This window comes from Bison bison, unplaced genomic scaffold (genome assembly GCF_000754665.1).
Source record: "Bison bison bison isolate TAMUID 2011002044 unplaced genomic scaffold, Bison_UMD1.0 scf7180017864366, whole genome shotgun sequence".
Classification (NCBI taxonomy): Eukaryota; Metazoa; Chordata; class Mammalia; order Artiodactyla; family Bovidae; genus Bison; species Bison bison.
In genome coordinates, this window is record NW_011494938.1 from 2,615,972 (window position 1) to 2,632,629 (window position 16,658).

Sequence of the window (16,658 nt, forward strand, 5' to 3'; positions counted from 1 at the left end):
TGTGGTGTTGGAGAAGACTCTTGAGAGTCCCTTGGACTGCAAGGAGATCCAACCAGTCCATTCTGAAGGAGATCAGCCCTGGGATTTCTTTGGAAGGAATGATGCTAAAGCTGAAACTCCAGTACTTTGGCCATCTCATGCGAAGAGTTGACTCATTGGAAAAGACTCTGATGCTGGGAGGGATTGGGGGCAGGAGGAGAAGGGGACGACAGAGGATGAGATGGCTGGATGGCATCACCGACTCGATGGACATGAGTCTGAGTGAACTCCGGGAGTTGGTGATGGACAGGGAGGCCTGGCGTGCTGCGATTCATGGGGTCGCAAAGAGTCGGACACGACTGAGCGACTGATCTGATCTGATACTTTTTAAAGATGACAAAATTCAGGTACAGGATTGGAAACTGACTTTGTCAAGATCTGCATAGTTTATATTAAAATGAACACACAAACTCTCAGTTGAATCATATAATTTCTTTCTTTCTTTCTTTTTTTCTTTTTTTTGGCATGTGCTATCTTAGTTCCCTGACCAGGGATCAAACCTGCGCCCCCTACAGTACCAGTACGGAGTTTTAACCACTGGACTACCAGGGAAGTACCACATAATTTATTTTAAATTAATTATAAGATGATCAAAAGAAAGTTCAAAAAGGTGTAAATGAGTGATGGTTTTATTGGCAAAAGTAAATAGATAGTGTATGAGTTATTTCAGATGACAGATTTAGTTGTTTTCCTTACAAGTAAAAGCTGCAATTACCACATTAAAACTTTAATGTAGGCTATCTACATATGGAGCTTTAGCCTCAGGCCTGGAGCAGCTGTGAAATGAAAGTTACCACACCATTCTAGTCCTTGGATATCAGTATATTGTCCTTCACCTTCCACCCTGCAACAGTAAAAAATAAGTGTATTCATTAACAAGACTAGAAATTTACAGTCCAGGTATAAGACTGTCTAGTATATTATATACTATGTCTGAAGAATTATATCATTCTGCTTTCAAATTTTGATTTAAAATCTGACATCCTGTTTTTATATCCTACAAAAAAAAATACTACTATTCCAACAAACATTGTCACTATACAAATTTTTACGTCTAAGATTTTAGGATTACATATGCTTAGTTTAGACAAAACCAGAACAGTCACAAAATGAAAAGTTTATATTGGTTATCTGACTTAGTTCATTTATTCAACAGATGTTTATTGATTTTCAACTATGTTTGAGATACTATGCTCTATGCTGGTGTTTTCTGGACTATTTGGAGTGGTGAAAATACACTTCACAGAACCAAAGAGACCTTTATCCCATGGGTTAGAGTTTTCTCCCTTTATTAATATCAGTGGGAAAAGTTTATATGCTGTCATCACAGACTTGGCAACAGAAGAGGTGAACACTTTTCTACCCTCCTCAATATGTATCAACCACTTCATAACAATTAGGTTGCATTTTTAATTCTGGAAATAATAAGGGGGTAGTTATAAATTAACACGAAACCTCTGGATGACATATCTGGTGTGAGGATTAAGTTTATAAAGATGTGTGAGGGTGGGGGTGGAGATTTGGATGAAGGTGGTCAAAAGGTGCAAATTTCCAGTTACAAGATAAATAAAGTATTAGGAATGTAACGTACAAGATGATAAATATAATTAACACTTTTGTATGTTATTTATAAAAGTTAAGAGAGTAAATCCTTAGTTCTCATCACAAGAAAAAAATATTTTTCTTTTTTTATTACTTTATATCAATGTGAGATGATGAATGTTCACTAAATTTATTGTGGTAATCACTTGATGATATAGGTAAATCAAATCATTATGCTATATACCTTGAATTTATACAATGCTGTATATGAATGACATCTCAAACTGGAAGAAAATATAAAATAAAATTTAAAACTATAAAAAAACCTTATCAAGATATTTCAAGCAAAAATAATTTTTGGCCTAAATTTTCTCAATAATTGCAACAAACTTTCCCTCTCTAATATGACTGCAAAAAGTTCCATAGGAATAAAGAAGTCAAGAGAAAATAAATGAAAAAATCTAATAGATTATCACTAGGAATGATATCGGAGAAGGCAATGGCACCCCACTTCAGTACTCTTGCCTGGAAAATCCCATGGACGGAGGAGCCTGGTAGGCTGCAGTCCATGGGGTCGCTGAGGGTCCGACACAACTGAGCAACTTCACTTTCACTTTTCACTTTCATGCATTGGAGAAGGAAATGGCAACCTACTCCAGTGTTCTTGCCTGGAGAATCCCAGGGACAGGGGAGCCTGGTGGGCTGCTGTCTATGGGGTCACACAGAGTCGGACATGACTGAAGAGACTTAGCAGCAGCAGCAGCAGGAATGATATGTTTTGGAGGCTCATGATGGCCTTAGCCTCTCTCATAACATTTTCCCCCAAAATGATAATCCAACAATTCTTCTAAAATTAAGTATATTTTAACTAAATACATTACAAAAGAAATTTAGCATTAAATTTTTAGGCAAATATGCCTGAAAAATAACTTTTAGACTACAGTGACTTTTTATTTTAAACTCACCTGTTTTCATTGAAATTTCCAGTGTACTTTGCCCCATTTGGGAATGTATAAGTTCCCAGTCCATGAAACATATTGTCCTTAAAGTGTCCTTCATATATTGCTCCTGAAAAATGCTCAAGTCTTCCAAAACCATTCATCTGTTTGTAACAAAGGAAATGACCTCAGTAACTAATCTTCAGTTTCATTAGTGTATTTCTAAGAAGTATACACATATGTCTGTCATCCACTTAGTTATTATTTAATCTAACATTGCATCACCCTTTATTTCCACAATGATAAGACAATATTTTTATCATTGTCCTTTTTATGTCTGTCTCTGTGAAGCTGACAAAGTCAGTGTTTCTGATCTGGGGCACTTGAACATCTTGCAGGTCCATAATGATAATAACAGGGCTCCTCAAGATACCTTGAATATATCGAAAATCTTAAAGGCCAACCAGTTTAGTTAGCCCAGAAATGGCACAAAGAAGTTGTGAAGAACAGAAATTTGTATTCAAGCAGACCCAAGAACATATTTTTCTTTCATCACTTACTAGCTAGGCAAGAAATCTGAGCCTATGCTATGCTGTCACTTCAGTCGTGTCCGACTCTGTGCGACCCCGTAGACGGCAGCCCACCAGGCTCCCCTGTCCCTGGGATTCTCCAGGCAAGAACACTGGAGTGGGTTGCCATTTCCTTCTCCAATGCATGAAAGTGAAAAGTGAAAGTGAAGTTGCTCAGTCGTGTCCGACTCTTAGCGACCCCATGGATTGCAGCCTAATAGGCTCCTCCGTCCATGGGATTTTCCAAGCAAGAGGTACTGGAGTGGGGTGCCATTGCCTTCTCCGAATCTGAGCCTAATTTCCCTCAATTGTAAAATAGCAATATTAATGATATTGAACTCATTAGGCTGCTATAAGGATTGAGAAAATTCTGTAATGAGTTTAGTTTGTTTAACGAATAGGAAATGAGAAAGATGATGACAGCTCTCTGAATGAGTTTCATACTATTCCTTATATTCATATATATTAAATATAATAATTTGTTATTTTTATTGCATGGCTTACTCATACGTGTTTTTTGAAATGGTGAAATGCCAGGAATCATTTAACCAACAGAGTTACTTATCCACTGTCAATATTCAAAACAATAATAATACCTTGTCATCTTTCCAGCTTCCTGTGTAGACAATCCCATTAGGAGTGGTATGAATACCTATTCCATTTCTCTCAATGACTCCAGAAGATGTTCTTATACAGTCCCCATCTAAGTAAGAGAGAAATACTGAAGATTATAAACGAGAACCCTGTTTGGCTAAATAATAAAGTATGTTCAGGCTTAATCAAAACTGCATCACAGTGGGTCTCTCTGCTTTCCTATAACTAAAACTAATGAGACCAGAGATGAGGCGCTCCATGGACCTTTAAATCATTGACTCAAGGGCCTGGAAGACTGACATATGGCTATGGCCTTCCCATAGGTTTCCAAGGCACACTGTCTATACTTTAGAGTTAAAGATTTAAAATCTGTTCCTCCATTAGTATCTTTTTTTCTCTCCATCAGTATTTCTGTGTGATTTTATTTAAGGGAGTTAATATCTCAATAGTACTTTTATCAAGTGTGACAGTCTCAGTTTTGCACTCTTAAGCTATTTAATTTTAATCTATATAGGAAAAAGTAATTGAAATGTATGCTTACCATACTTGTCTCCATTTGGAAATATAAAGTTTATCTTAAATACTTCTGGAGCTGTTTTAAAAGATTTAAGAAAAATCACATAAACATATTTTTTAAAGTTTTTTATTCTTTGATATGAACAATTTTTAAAGTCTTTATTGAATTTGTTACAATATTGTTTCTGTTCTATGTTTTGGTTTTTTGGCTACGAGGCATGTGGGATCTTAGCTTCCCAACCAGGGATCAAACCCACATCCCCTGCATTGGAAGGTGAAGTCTTAATCAGTGGACCACAGGGAAGTCTCAAACTTAAACATTTTTATGTTATAAGACCTATAACAAATTTGTTTTAAGAGCCAACCAGATACTCACTTTATATTCATGTTTACTTGGCATTTCCATAGTCGAGTGTAGGGTTCTGGGGAAATAATTTTGTCTAGATGATCTATTTTTATTTGTTTATTTTAACAGCTGTATTAATATATAATTCACATACCACAAAAATTACTCTTTAAAAGTATACAAAATTCATTTGTTTTTGCATACTCAAGTTGTATAACTGTCACAATGTAATTTTAGGATATTTTAATCACCCTCAAAAGAAATCCTGTACATATTATCAGTTGCTCTCTATTACCCTAAAACCTATCCAACCCCATCCCCAGACCCTGGCAAACAATAATCTATCATCTGTCTCTATGAACTGACATAATCCAGACAGTTCATAGAAATGGAATCATACGATATGTGGTCCTTTGTGAGTAGCTTCTTTCACTCAGCTTCAAGTTTGATCCATGTTGCAGCATGTATTAGTATTTTATCACTTTTTATTGCTGAATAGTCCATGGTACAAAAATAACACATTTTGTTTATTTATCCATTCATCAGTTGATGGTCAGTTGAGTTGTTTCCAGTTTTGGCTGTTATGAATAATGCTACTATAAACATTCATGTATAATTTTTTGTATGAGCATATGTTTTTATTTCTCTTGGGTATATGATCTATTGATTATTTCACAGAGGTAAGGTAGAGTGAGCAATCTCAGAATTGGCAGTAGAAAGAAATAGAAAAAAAAGATAGTAAGCGAGAAGAGGCGGGGGAAGGAGTAGGGTCCAAACAGAATGAGATTGGAATGAAGACCAGGTAAAAAATGAAAAAAGAAAACCACAGGCCTGGGGGGCAGGGGTGGAGTGGAATCTATGCCTCAGAGCTCTGGGACATTCAGTGGATTAAAACTTTAGAAACTAATTTTTTCCAATACTGAAGAAAACATATATTGGAGATGATAAGTAAACTATAACTTCTAGAACAACAGCCTATTAGAATGTTACTCAAAGTGTGGCCCATGCACTAGAATCATTTAGGATGCTTTTCAAGTTCCTAGGCCCTACTCCACAATGCTGCTGCTGCATCGCTTCAGTCATGTCCGACTCTGTGCGACCCCATAGACGGCAGCCCACCAGGCTCCCCTATCCCTGGGATTCTCCAGGCAAGAACAGTGGAATGGGTTGCCATTTCCTTCTCCAATGCATGAAAGTGAAAAGTGAAAGGGAAGTCACTCAGTCGTGTCTGACTCTTAGCGACCCCATGGACTGCACCCTACCAGGCTCCTCCGTCCATGGGGTTTTCCAGGCAAGAGTGCTGGAGTGGGTTGCCAATGCCTTCTCTGCTACTCCACACTACTGAGTCAGAATCTCTATGGGTGGGACAAGAGAACTGATCTTTTCAACTGGAATACTAACCTGAGTGCCAGTTATGAAAGGCTGGAAGCTCATCTCCTCTGAGGAAACAGAGTTAATAAACAAAATAGGCAGAAGACTTATACATCATCAAAAAGGGAGAGTCCAGCAGCCTCGAGACAAGAGTAGAAACTTATGAAAAATAATTAACAATTTAGGAAATGAATAATTTAATTGTGAAAAGAAGAGAAGCAAAAAGCAAAGGCGAAAAGGAAAGATATACCCATTTGAATGCAGAGTTCCAAAGAATAGCAAGGAGAGATAAGAAAGCCTTCCTCAGTGATCAGTGCAAAGAAATAGAGGAAAACAATAGAACGGGGAAGACTAGAGACCTCTTCAAGAAAATCAGAGATACCAAGAGAACATTTCATGCAAAGATGGAATCAATAAAGGACAGAAATGGTATGGACCTAACAGAAGCAGAAGATATTAAGAAGAGGTGGCAAGAATACACAGAAGAACCGTACAAAAAGATCTTCATGACCCAGATAATCACAATGGTGTGATCACTCACCTAGAGCCAGACATCCTGGAATGTGAAGTCAAGTGGGCCTTAGGAAGCATCACTATGAACAAAGCTAGTGGAGGTGATGGAATTCCAGTTGAGCTATTCCAAATCCTAAAAGATGATGCTGTGAAAGTGCCGCACTCAATATGCCAGCAAATTGGGAAAACTCAGCAGTGACCACAGGACTGGAAAAGGTCAGTTTTCATTCCAATCCCAAAGAAAGGCAATGCCAAAGAATGCTCAAACTACCGCACAATTGCTCTCATCTCACATGCTAGTAAACTAATGCCCAAAGTTCTCCAAGCCAGGCTTCAACAGTACATGAACTTTGAACTTCCAGATGTTCAAGCTGGTTTTAGAAAAGGCAGAGGAACCAGAGATCAAATTGCCAACATCCACTGGATCATTGAAAAAGTAAGAGAGTTCCAAAAAAACATTTATTTCTGCTTTATTAACTATGCCAAAGCCTTTGACTGTGTGGACCACAATACACTGTGGAAAATTCTTCAAGAGATGGGCATATCAGACCACCTGACCTGCCTCTTGAGAAATCTGTATGCAGGTCAGGAAGCAACAGTTAGAACTGGACACGGAACAACAGATTGGTTCCAAATAGGAAAAGGAGTATGTCAACGCTGCTTATTTAACTTACATGCAGAGTACATTATGAGAAACACTGGGCTGGATGAAACACAAGCTGGAATCAAGATCGCAGGGAGAAATATCAAAAACCTCAGCTATGCAGATGATACCACCCTTATGGCAGAAAGTGAAGAACCAAAGAGCCTCCTGATGAAAGTGAAAGAAGAGAGTGAAAAAGTTGGTTTAAAGCTCAACATTCAGAAAACTAAGATCATGACATCAGGTCCCATCACTTCATGGCAAATAAATGGGGAAACAGTGGAAACAGTGAGAAACTTTATTTTTTTGGGCTCCAAAATCACTGCAGATGGTGACTGCAGCCATGATATTAAAAGACGCTTACTCCTTGGAAGGGAAGTTATGACCAACCTAGATAGCATATTAAAAAGCAGAGACATTACTTTGCCAATAAAGATACATCTAGTCAAGGCTATGGTTTTTCCAGTGGTCATGTATGGATGTGAGAGCTGGACTATAAAGAAAGCTGAGCGCCGAAAAATTGATGCTTTTGAAGTGTGGTGTTGGGGAAGACTCTTGAGAGTTCCTTGGAATTCGAGGAGATCCAACCAATCCATCCTAAAGGAGATCAGTCCTGAGTGTTCATTGAAAGGACTGATGTTGAAGCTGAAACTCCAATACTTTGGCCATCTGATGGGAAGAGCTGATTCATTTGAAAAGACCCTGATGCTGGGAAAAATTGAAGGCAGGAGGAGAAGGGGACGACAGAAGATGAGATGGCTGGATAGCATCACTGACTCAATGGACATGAGTTTGCGTAAACTCTGGGAGTTGGTGATGGACAGGGAGGCCTGGCGTGCTGCAGTCCATGGGGTTACAAAGAGTCGGACACAATTGAGTGGCTGAAATAAACTGAACTGTTGAAATATACCACCTTAGAAGGGCTGAAGAGCAGAATGAAAACCGTTGAAAAGTAAATTAGTGAAGTGGAATACAAGGCTGAATATTTTTCCCAGAAAGAGGCATAAAGGAAAACAGAGATATCACCTGACAAACCTTTCATATTTCCCCTCATCCCCAGACTCTTCTAGGACCCCCCACACCACTCTTGGCCTATCCCTACTGTAGTGTGTGTGTGTGTGTGTGTGTGTGTGTCTGTGTGTGTGTGTCTGTGTTGGTCTATCCTTACCATAGATTGTGAAAGTGTGTGTGGGGGTGGGTGGGTGTGTTGGTCTATCCCTAGACCCCCCACAACACTCTTGGTCTATCCCTACTGTAGTGTGTGTGTGTGTGTGTGTGTGTGTGTGTGTGTGTGTGTGTGTTGGTCTATCCCTAGAGCCCCCACAACACTCTTGGTCTATCCCTACTGTAGTGTGTCTGTGTCAATTGCCCTTAAATGGTTCCACACCCGAAACTTCGGAATGTTAGAGCAAGAAGAAGGGAACCTAAGAGGTGCAGACTGGCAGTACGCTGGCACTGGCCTAATGTGTCACAACAGCGAATCGACGGCCGAATGACAGCTAGAACCCAGGTCTCCAGATTCCCGCTCCTGGGGCTCTCTGCAAGTTCTGCTTAAGAGACGTTGAGAGGATGGGGCACTCACTTGACACAGGGCTGCGGGAGAGATTTTCTGGACTCTGCGATTCTCCCTGGGCCGCCAGCTCCGTGGCCTGGAGGAAAGGAAGCCGTACTTCAGCGCCGGGTGCGACATGGTTGCTAGGCGACCAGGCACCTCTCACCCGGAAGCGAATATGGGGTGGGGGGGGCCGAGGTTGAGCCAATCAGAAGGCGCCAGGGCTGTACCGCTGTAGCTGGGCCGCTGCGGAGCCGCTCCAGGTAAGGTCCGGGTGGGAGGCAGCGCCCAGGCAGGGCCCTTGGCCGCAGGGCGCCACGTCCGAACAGGTGGCCCGGGAAGCAGCGCCACAAACCCGGGACGGTCGCCCCTTCCGAGGACGAGGGATGTGTGTCCGTGTGCGTGGTCCTCGCGTCTCCCTGGTGGTCAGTGTGCGGACCTTTCCACCGTCAGCCTTTCCCGCAGTGGGCAGGGTCTGAGGAGCCTCCCGGCCCGGTGGGATCCAGCCTGTCTGGCAGGGGCCGGTGAGTCTGGAGCAGCAGGATCCTAGGCCTGTGACCAGGCCTGGCCTGGGTCGACAGCTGAGGGTTGTACAGCTGAGGCCGGGGAGCTGAATTCTGCGAGATAAAGGGTTGAATTGGAGGGCCTCGGGCTCGTTTCCTGTATCTTAGCTCCGTCTCCAGTTGGTGGCTGTTTGGGGAGAGAATTGGCTACAGTGTATGCTGGAAGAAAGATACCAGGTCTGGGTATCTGCAAGGAGCTGGATATATGGGGTCAGTCAGAGATTTGCCTGGGAGGGGAATGGTTTGTGGTCAGTTTTCAGCGCCCAGCTTGGTGATTCTGTTCCTGGGAGCCAAACTTAGGTTCTCGTGTCCACGGTGAATAAAGATAGTTGAGATCTTACCAGGCTAAATGGATTTCTGATGTTTTGGCGTCTTATGGGGCCTGCCCGACCAGGGAAAAACTGCCATTCCCCGGGCTAGCAAATTAACGATTAATCTGACAGCATGCCTTTCATATGCAAACCAACCAATCCTGCCTGCCTTAGCTCCAACAACCTCCTTTGTCTAACTACCAAGCCTGTAGTTCACCTGCCCTAAATCAGTCCAGGGCCAAGTACCAGGCAACTAGGGACAAGCCCTAGACCTTAGAGCCTGCGGGAGTTAGTCAAAGTAGCCAGTGGTAAGCTGGTTTCCCTGCCTGGCCTCTTCTTTCCCATGGGAAAACCAAGAAGGGATGCGGGGTGGCCTTCTTACTCCTTTCTGCCTGCTCCTGACACAGGTGCTTCCCTGGCGTGGCCCATGGTAACAGACAGACCTCTCCTTTTTAGGAGAGCTGTAAGTAACGTTAAACTTTTTCTTTTGATGGTATTAATCTCTCTGTGTCAGCACTCAGTCACCTTTATAAATTAAGGCCCAGGCACAAATCAAAGCAGGGCTGGCTTAACATTAAATTTTGAATTGAAGATACAAAGTACATGTTTGTGGGGTAAAAGGTAAGTATGGGGGAGAGAATTTCAGCTTTGGAGTCAAATGGATTATTTCAGACCCTAGCTCCAGGGTTTGCTTCTATAGTAGTGACACTGGACAAGTTGTGTAATTTATCTGTACTCTAGTTTCCTCCTCTGTAAAATACAGAAAATAATATTTACCTTCTAGGAATTTTACAGAATTAACTGAAATAATCTTTCCCCTCCATGCCGACTTATATTTCCAACTGTGTTCTACACATTTCTATTTGAATGTCTAGAAGGCATCTCCAGTGTAACATCCATTCTGAACTTGTGACACTCCCTATCATTTCCTGTCCATTCCCTGGTGGCTCAGATGGTAAAGCGTTTGCCCGCAATGTGGGAGACCCAGGTTCGATCCCTGGGTCAGGAAGATCCCCTGGAGAAGGAAATGGCAACCCACTCCAGTACTCTTGCCTAGAACATTTCATGGACGGAGGAGCCTGGTAGGCTACAGTCCATGGGGTCGCAAAGAGTCAGACACGACTGAGCGACTTCACTTCACTTCACCTCACATTCCCATTCTGATCACATGGCTGAGCACAGAACCCCTATTCACCTAGTTAAGCTAGGACCTCAAATTTTACAGTAATTCTAGACACTTCTTATACCTTTCATCTAATTCATCTACCATTAAAATGCACTGAGACTCTATGGCTGCTTTTCAACTGTACTTGTTCCCTCTGCAGTCCAACTCACTGCTTAGTTTTGTATTTCATCTCCTACCTGCACAATTACAGTAGTCTCCTAACTGGCCTCCTGGTTCTCCTCACCTCCCTACAGTCATTTTATTCTTCACATAACAGCTAGAGTAATGGTTAGAACCGAAGTCAGTCATACCAAGCTTTTGCCTTTGCCCTCTATTGACTTTCTATTATATTTAGAGTAAAATTCAAAGTTCTTCCTAGGGCTTATATGGCCATCTCTGCTCTCTGACCTCATCTCCTTTGCATACTACATTGCAGACCCACAAGACTCCTCACTGTTCAGCTCACTGCATTGAAGATGTTATTCTGGACTTGGACCCTTTTCACCTACTATTGCTTCTGCTTAGAATGTTCTTTGTACAAATATTTCATGACTCATTTTCTGCATGTTCACATGTCTGCTCAAATATGACCTCAGAAAGATGATCACTCTTACCTGACCACTCTATCTGCAAAAAGACTCAGTTTTTTTTCTTCATAGCACTTAATTAATATTGTATATTTGTTTATTGTCATCTTAATTTCTAGAGGATGAGCTTCATGAGGCAAGAATTTTGTTGTCTTTGCTGTTGTATCCCTAGAATCTAGCACTTAATAAGTGTTCAATAAATATTTGTGGCATGAATAAATAAATGAATGGCTCTCCATTCTTATATCAGTAATTTATTCAACCCTCAGCTATTCCTCAAATACATATTGAATTCCTGTTATATGCCATACACTGTTAGAGGAACAGCGGTAATCAACATGGATATACTCCTTGCCTTCAGAGAGCTTTCGGGGGCTGGGGGAGGGTCGGGAGATAAACACCAAAGAAACAATAAATATGTATAATTATAAAGGATTTTGAAGAAAGGAATATCAAGAGACCTAGTCCAATTGCTGCATGTTTGTGAGTTTCCCAGTTATTTCCCTGCTTTTGATTTCAAATTTCATTTTAGTTTGGTTGCAAAACATACTTTTTAAATTTTTGTCTTTTTAAATTTATTAAAGTTTGTTTTATAGGCTAGTATATTGTCTATCCTGGAAATTTTCCTTGTCCACATACGAAAAATGTATATTTTTTGTTGGGTAGAATTTTCTGTAGATGTCTCTTAGGTCCAGTTGGTTTTTACTGTGTTTCAAGTCTTCTGTTTCCTTACTGACCTTCTGTGTGGGTGTTTTTACCGTAGCTGAACGTGGGCATTGCAGTTTGCTGCTGTTGTATGTTGTGTATTTCTCTGTTCATTTCTGTCAGTTGTTGGTTGATGTGTTTGGTGCTCTGTTATTAGGTACAGTATATTTATAATTGTTGCATCTTTCTCATGGACTGACTCTCTTATCTTTATGAAATGTTCTTCTTTATCACTAACAAGATTTTTTTTTGCTTTAAAGTCTATTTTGTTTGATATTAGCGTAGTTGCTGCAGCTTTCTTGTGGTTTGTTTGCATGATTTCTCTTTTTCCATCCTTTTACTTTTCATTTATTTGTATCTTTGAATTTAAAGTGATAGACAGCATATACTTGGATCTTGTTTTTATTCACTAATAACTTGTATTTTGATTGGATTGTTTAATCCATTCACATTTAATATTGTTCTTGGTATAGTGGGATTTATTTTTTCCATTCTACTTTTAGTTGTCAATATGTCTCGTGTCTATTTTGTTTCACTGTTCCTACTTTACTGTTTTTTTTTGCATTAAATTATTCAATAAATATTTCCTAATGCAGTATTTTAATTTCTTTAGTGATTTTTTTCACTACATTTTTTGAATTTTTGGTTTACTTTTTAGTGACTGCTCCAGGATTTGTCATATACCTCTTAACATATCAGAGTCAACTTCCCATTTATACTAACTCAATTTTGATAATATATAGAAATGTTACTTCCGTATAGCTGTATGCCTTTCCCCTCCTTTTTGCAGTAAAGGTTCCACATGTAAGCAATAGCATATGGTATTTGTCTTTGTCTGAGTTACTTCATTTAGTATGATAATCTCTAGGTCCATCCATATTGTTGCTAATGGCATTATTTCATTCTTTCTTATGACTAATATCGGAGAAGGCAATGGCACCCCACTCCAGTACTCTTGCCTGGAAAATCCCATGGATGGAGGAGCCTGGTGGGCTGCAGTCCATGGGGTCGCTAAGAGTCGGGCACTACTGAGCGACTTCGCTTTCACTTTTCACTTTCATGCATTGGAGAAGGAAATGGCAACCCACTCCAGTGTTCTTGCCTGGAGAATCGCAGGGACGGGGGAGCCTGGTGGCTGCCGTCTATGGGGTCACACAGAGTCGGACACGACTGAAGCGACTTAGCATAGCATAGCATGACTAATATTCCATTGTGTATATATACCATGTTTTCTTTATCCATTCATCTGTCAATGAAACCTTAGGTTGCATCCCCAACTGTACATTGTTATAGTTATTACTTTACCATCTGTAGTCATTTTATTAACCCAGTCCATCTGTGCTCCCACCAACCTGCTTTGTTCTGTTATAGCAAATACATTACATTTTTGCATATCACAAACCCACTATTACATCATATACATATTATTTTATACGGTTTCTTTTTAAATCAGTTATGTGAAGAAAGAAGAAAATATGGATGTACACTGTTTGGTAGGTTTGGGGGGGGGTTGATTTTATTTTATATTTACATAGTTAGCTTTACTGGTGCTCCTTTTTTTGTGTGTGTGAGTTCAGATTACCATCTAGGGTCACTTTCTTCAGCTTAAACAAATTCCTATTAGTATTTTTTTGTAAAGCAGATCTTACTGGGTTTATATCTGTAAGTGACAAGTTGTTTTTCTCTGAATGCTTGCAAGACTTCTTGTCTTTAACTTTTAGCATTTTTATATTGTGTCTATTTATGGATCTCTGGGTTTATCCTATTTGAAGTCCTTAGAACTTCCTGTATGTGTAGGTTATTGTCTTTCAATAAATTTGATAAGTCTTCTATCATTATTTCTTTAAATATTTTTTCTGTTCTTTTCTTTCTCTCTCTCCTATTCTTCTGGTGTTCCTGTTACGCATACTACTAACTTTGGACTTAGTTTGGGTGTAGTTAGTTGACTTAGTTTGAGCTTAGTTTGTTCTTTATTTCTGGTTCCTTAAGATGTAAATCTAGGTTGTTTATTTGAGATCATTTCTTTTTCTTAACATAGACATTTATTGTGATAAACTTCCCTCTTAGAGAACTCCTTTTGCTGCATCCCATAATTTTTGGTATGTTATGTTTTTATTTTCAGTTGTTTGAGGATATTTTAAAATTTCCTTTTGATTTTGTCTTTGACCCACTGGTTGTTCAGGAGCATGTTATTTAATTTCCATACGTTTATGAATTTTCCAGTTTTCCTTCTTTTATTGATTTCTAGTTTCATACCGTTGTTATCAGAAAAGATGTTTGATTTGTTCACAGTCTTTTAAATTTGTCAAGACTTGTTTTGTGGCCTAACACATGATCTATCCTGAAAAATATTTCATGTGGCTTTGAATGGAATGTTCTGTGTATGTCTGTTATAGTTCAAGTTGAATTTTTCTTTTACTGGATGATTATCTTTCTGGATGATCAGACCATTGTTGAAAGTGTGATGTTAAAGTCTCCTATTCTTGTTGTATTGCTGGCTACTTCCTCTCAATTATGTTAATATTTGCTTTATATATTTAGATGCTCTGATATTGGGAGCATAAATATTTGTAATTGTTAGATTCTCTTGATGAATTGACCCCTTTATCATTGTATAATGATCTTCTTTGTCTATTGTTAGAGTGTTTGACTTAAAGGCTATTTTGTCTGAGTATAGCTACCCCTGCTCTCTTTTCGTTTCCTCGTGCATTTACTATCTTTTACAGCCCTTCACTTTCAGTCTGTGTGTCTTTGCAACTGAAGCTATTCTCTTGCAGGCTGCATGTAGTTGAGTCTTATTTTTTTTATCCATTCAAGTATTTTATGTATTTTGATGGGAGAATTTAGTCCATTTACATTTAAAGTAATTATTGATAAGTAAGGACTTACTGCCATATTGTTGTTTCCTGAGCATTTTTAAGATCTTTTGTTTCTTTCTTTCTCTCTTGCTGTCTTCCTTTATGATTTGATGATTTTCTATAGTGGTATGCTTTGATTTTTTTTTTTCCTCCTCATCTTTTGTATATCTACTATAGAATTTTTTTTTAAATTGTATTCTTTTATAGTTTCTGTCTTACTATAGATTTTTAATGTGTAATTTTTAGTTTGGTTGTTTTTGTTTGGTTGTTTTTTGGTTGTGAGGCTAATGTAAGACATCTTATAACATTTTACTTTAAGCTGATAGCATCTTAACTTTGATTGCATACAAGAGTTTTACACTTTTACTCCCCCCCAGGCACAATCTCTTAGCCAGAGCTATTTCTAAAAATATATATGTAAATATAAATTTTATTTATCAAATCATATATTAATACATAATATATTGAAATACATGAAACATCTCTTCTAGGGTTGTTTCTTTCTTCTTCTTCTAGGGTTTTTAAACCCTGTGCCAGACCTAACCAAATCAGAATGTAGCATGGGACCCCTACACACCCTATGTGTGATTTGAAAACTTCTCCATGTGTTTCTGATGCACCTCCTGGTTAAGAAACTGTGTCAAAGAAACTTATTAAATATTAGTCTGGGGAGATGTGCTTCTAGATCTTTTGTGAAGCAGTTTATTCATGCTTCTTCTAAACTGGCCCTTTGAGTGAGTTTTCCTTTTTTTCCTTTAAAATGGGCTATATCCTTAACTTTGACTAACAAAGGATTATTATACTTATCTGGTTTTATAATGTATGTATTACTTTTTTCTCTTGCAGGTGAAAATGAGTTCTTCAGTAAGAAGGAAAGGCAAGCCAGGGAAAGGAGGTGGAAAAGGGTCTTCCAGAGGAGGAAGAGGAGGCAGGAGCCATGCTAGTAAATCTCATGGGAGTGGCAGCAGTGGCGGTGGTGTTGGTGGCAACAGAAAGGCATCAAGTAGAATCTGGGATGATGGCGATGACTTTTGTATCTTCAGTGAATCAAGGCATTCATCCAGGTTATTATACTCATTGAATGTTCAAATATGAAAACAGTGTCAATTCCTGATGTATGGGACAAAAGATGGTTAAGACAAAGGGGGAAATGCCAAGTAATTCTGGCTAAGTTACTCTTCCTATTATTTTAAAGCCTTGCAGTCCCCTGCTTTGTGAATTTTTTTAAAAGCATATGGTAAATAGCACCTTTGGGAGAGGGTGGGCGTTGAAATCTGAAGTTAACTTTAACTTCCATATGACACTGTAAATTGAGTGTAATATCGTTATTGTAATCAGTATTACAGAAAAGTAAATTTTGGAAATGGTAGGGTAATTGAAAATTATATTAAGTATTTTTAGGCATTGTAGTTTGAAGGTCCCCAAATGAGATCTGGCTATATCCCTTCCGTTTAGTTGATGAATTATCTATTTTCCAACTGATCAACCAAATATTTACTGAAGCTTAATATGATGACCAGAGATAGATATCATGCCCAGGCTTCTCTCATAGTCAACTTTTAATTAGTGAATGCTGTTTTGTTGTTGTTCAGTCACTTCAGTCATGTCCAACTCTTGGCAACCTCATGGACTGCAGCATGCCAGGCTCTTCTGTCCTCCACTGTCCCCCAGGGTTTGCTCAAATTCATGTCCTTTGAGTCAGTGATGCTACCTAACCATCTCATCCTTTGCTGCCCCCTTCTCCTTTTGCCTTCAATCTTACCTAGCATTGGCGTCTTTTCCAATGAGTCAGCTCTTCACATCAGGTGGCCAAGTATTAGAGCTTCACCATCAGTTCTTCTAATGA

The 16,658-nt window shown here is 39.3% G+C and overlaps 2 protein-coding genes across 4 annotated transcripts in view; one reads left to right on the forward strand and one right to left on the reverse strand.

Moving 5' to 3' along the window:
• Window positions 1–651: 651 nt before the first annotated feature.
• MORN2 (MORN repeat containing 2) lies at window positions 652–8,800 on the reverse strand. Of its 2 annotated transcripts, XM_010855574.1 has the most exons (5): window positions 8,654–8,800; window positions 4,224–4,274; window positions 3,685–3,791; window positions 2,547–2,683; window positions 652–883 (listed from the first exon to the last, which is right to left on the reverse strand). In XM_010855574.1, exons 4-5 carry the CDS (start codon window positions 2,681–2,683, stop codon window positions 781–783), a joined length of 240 nt encoding a protein of 79 aa, XP_010853876.1. In that variant the 5' UTR covers window positions 3,685–3,791; window positions 4,224–4,274; window positions 8,654–8,800; the 3' UTR covers window positions 652–780. The 2 variants fall into 2 exon arrangements, with proteins under 2 accessions (XP_010853876.1, XP_010853877.1); XM_010855575.1 differs by lacking the exon at window positions 4,224–4,274 and having other exon boundaries at window positions 653–883; window positions 8,654–8,756.
• A 38-nt stretch (window positions 8,801–8,838) lies between these two features.
• Window positions 8,839–16,658, forward strand: part of DHX57 (DEAH (Asp-Glu-Ala-Asp/His) box polypeptide 57) — a 59,997-nt gene continuing 52,177 nt past the window's right edge. Inside the window, exons 1-2 of one of the 2 annotated variants that reach the window (XM_010855576.1) lie at window positions 8,839–8,886; window positions 15,659–15,876. In XM_010855576.1, coding sequence (XP_010853878.1) covers window positions 15,665–15,876 — 212 coding nt within the window. In that variant the 5' untranslated portion in view covers window positions 8,839–8,886; window positions 15,659–15,664. The other variant, XM_010855577.1, reaches the window with a different exon arrangement.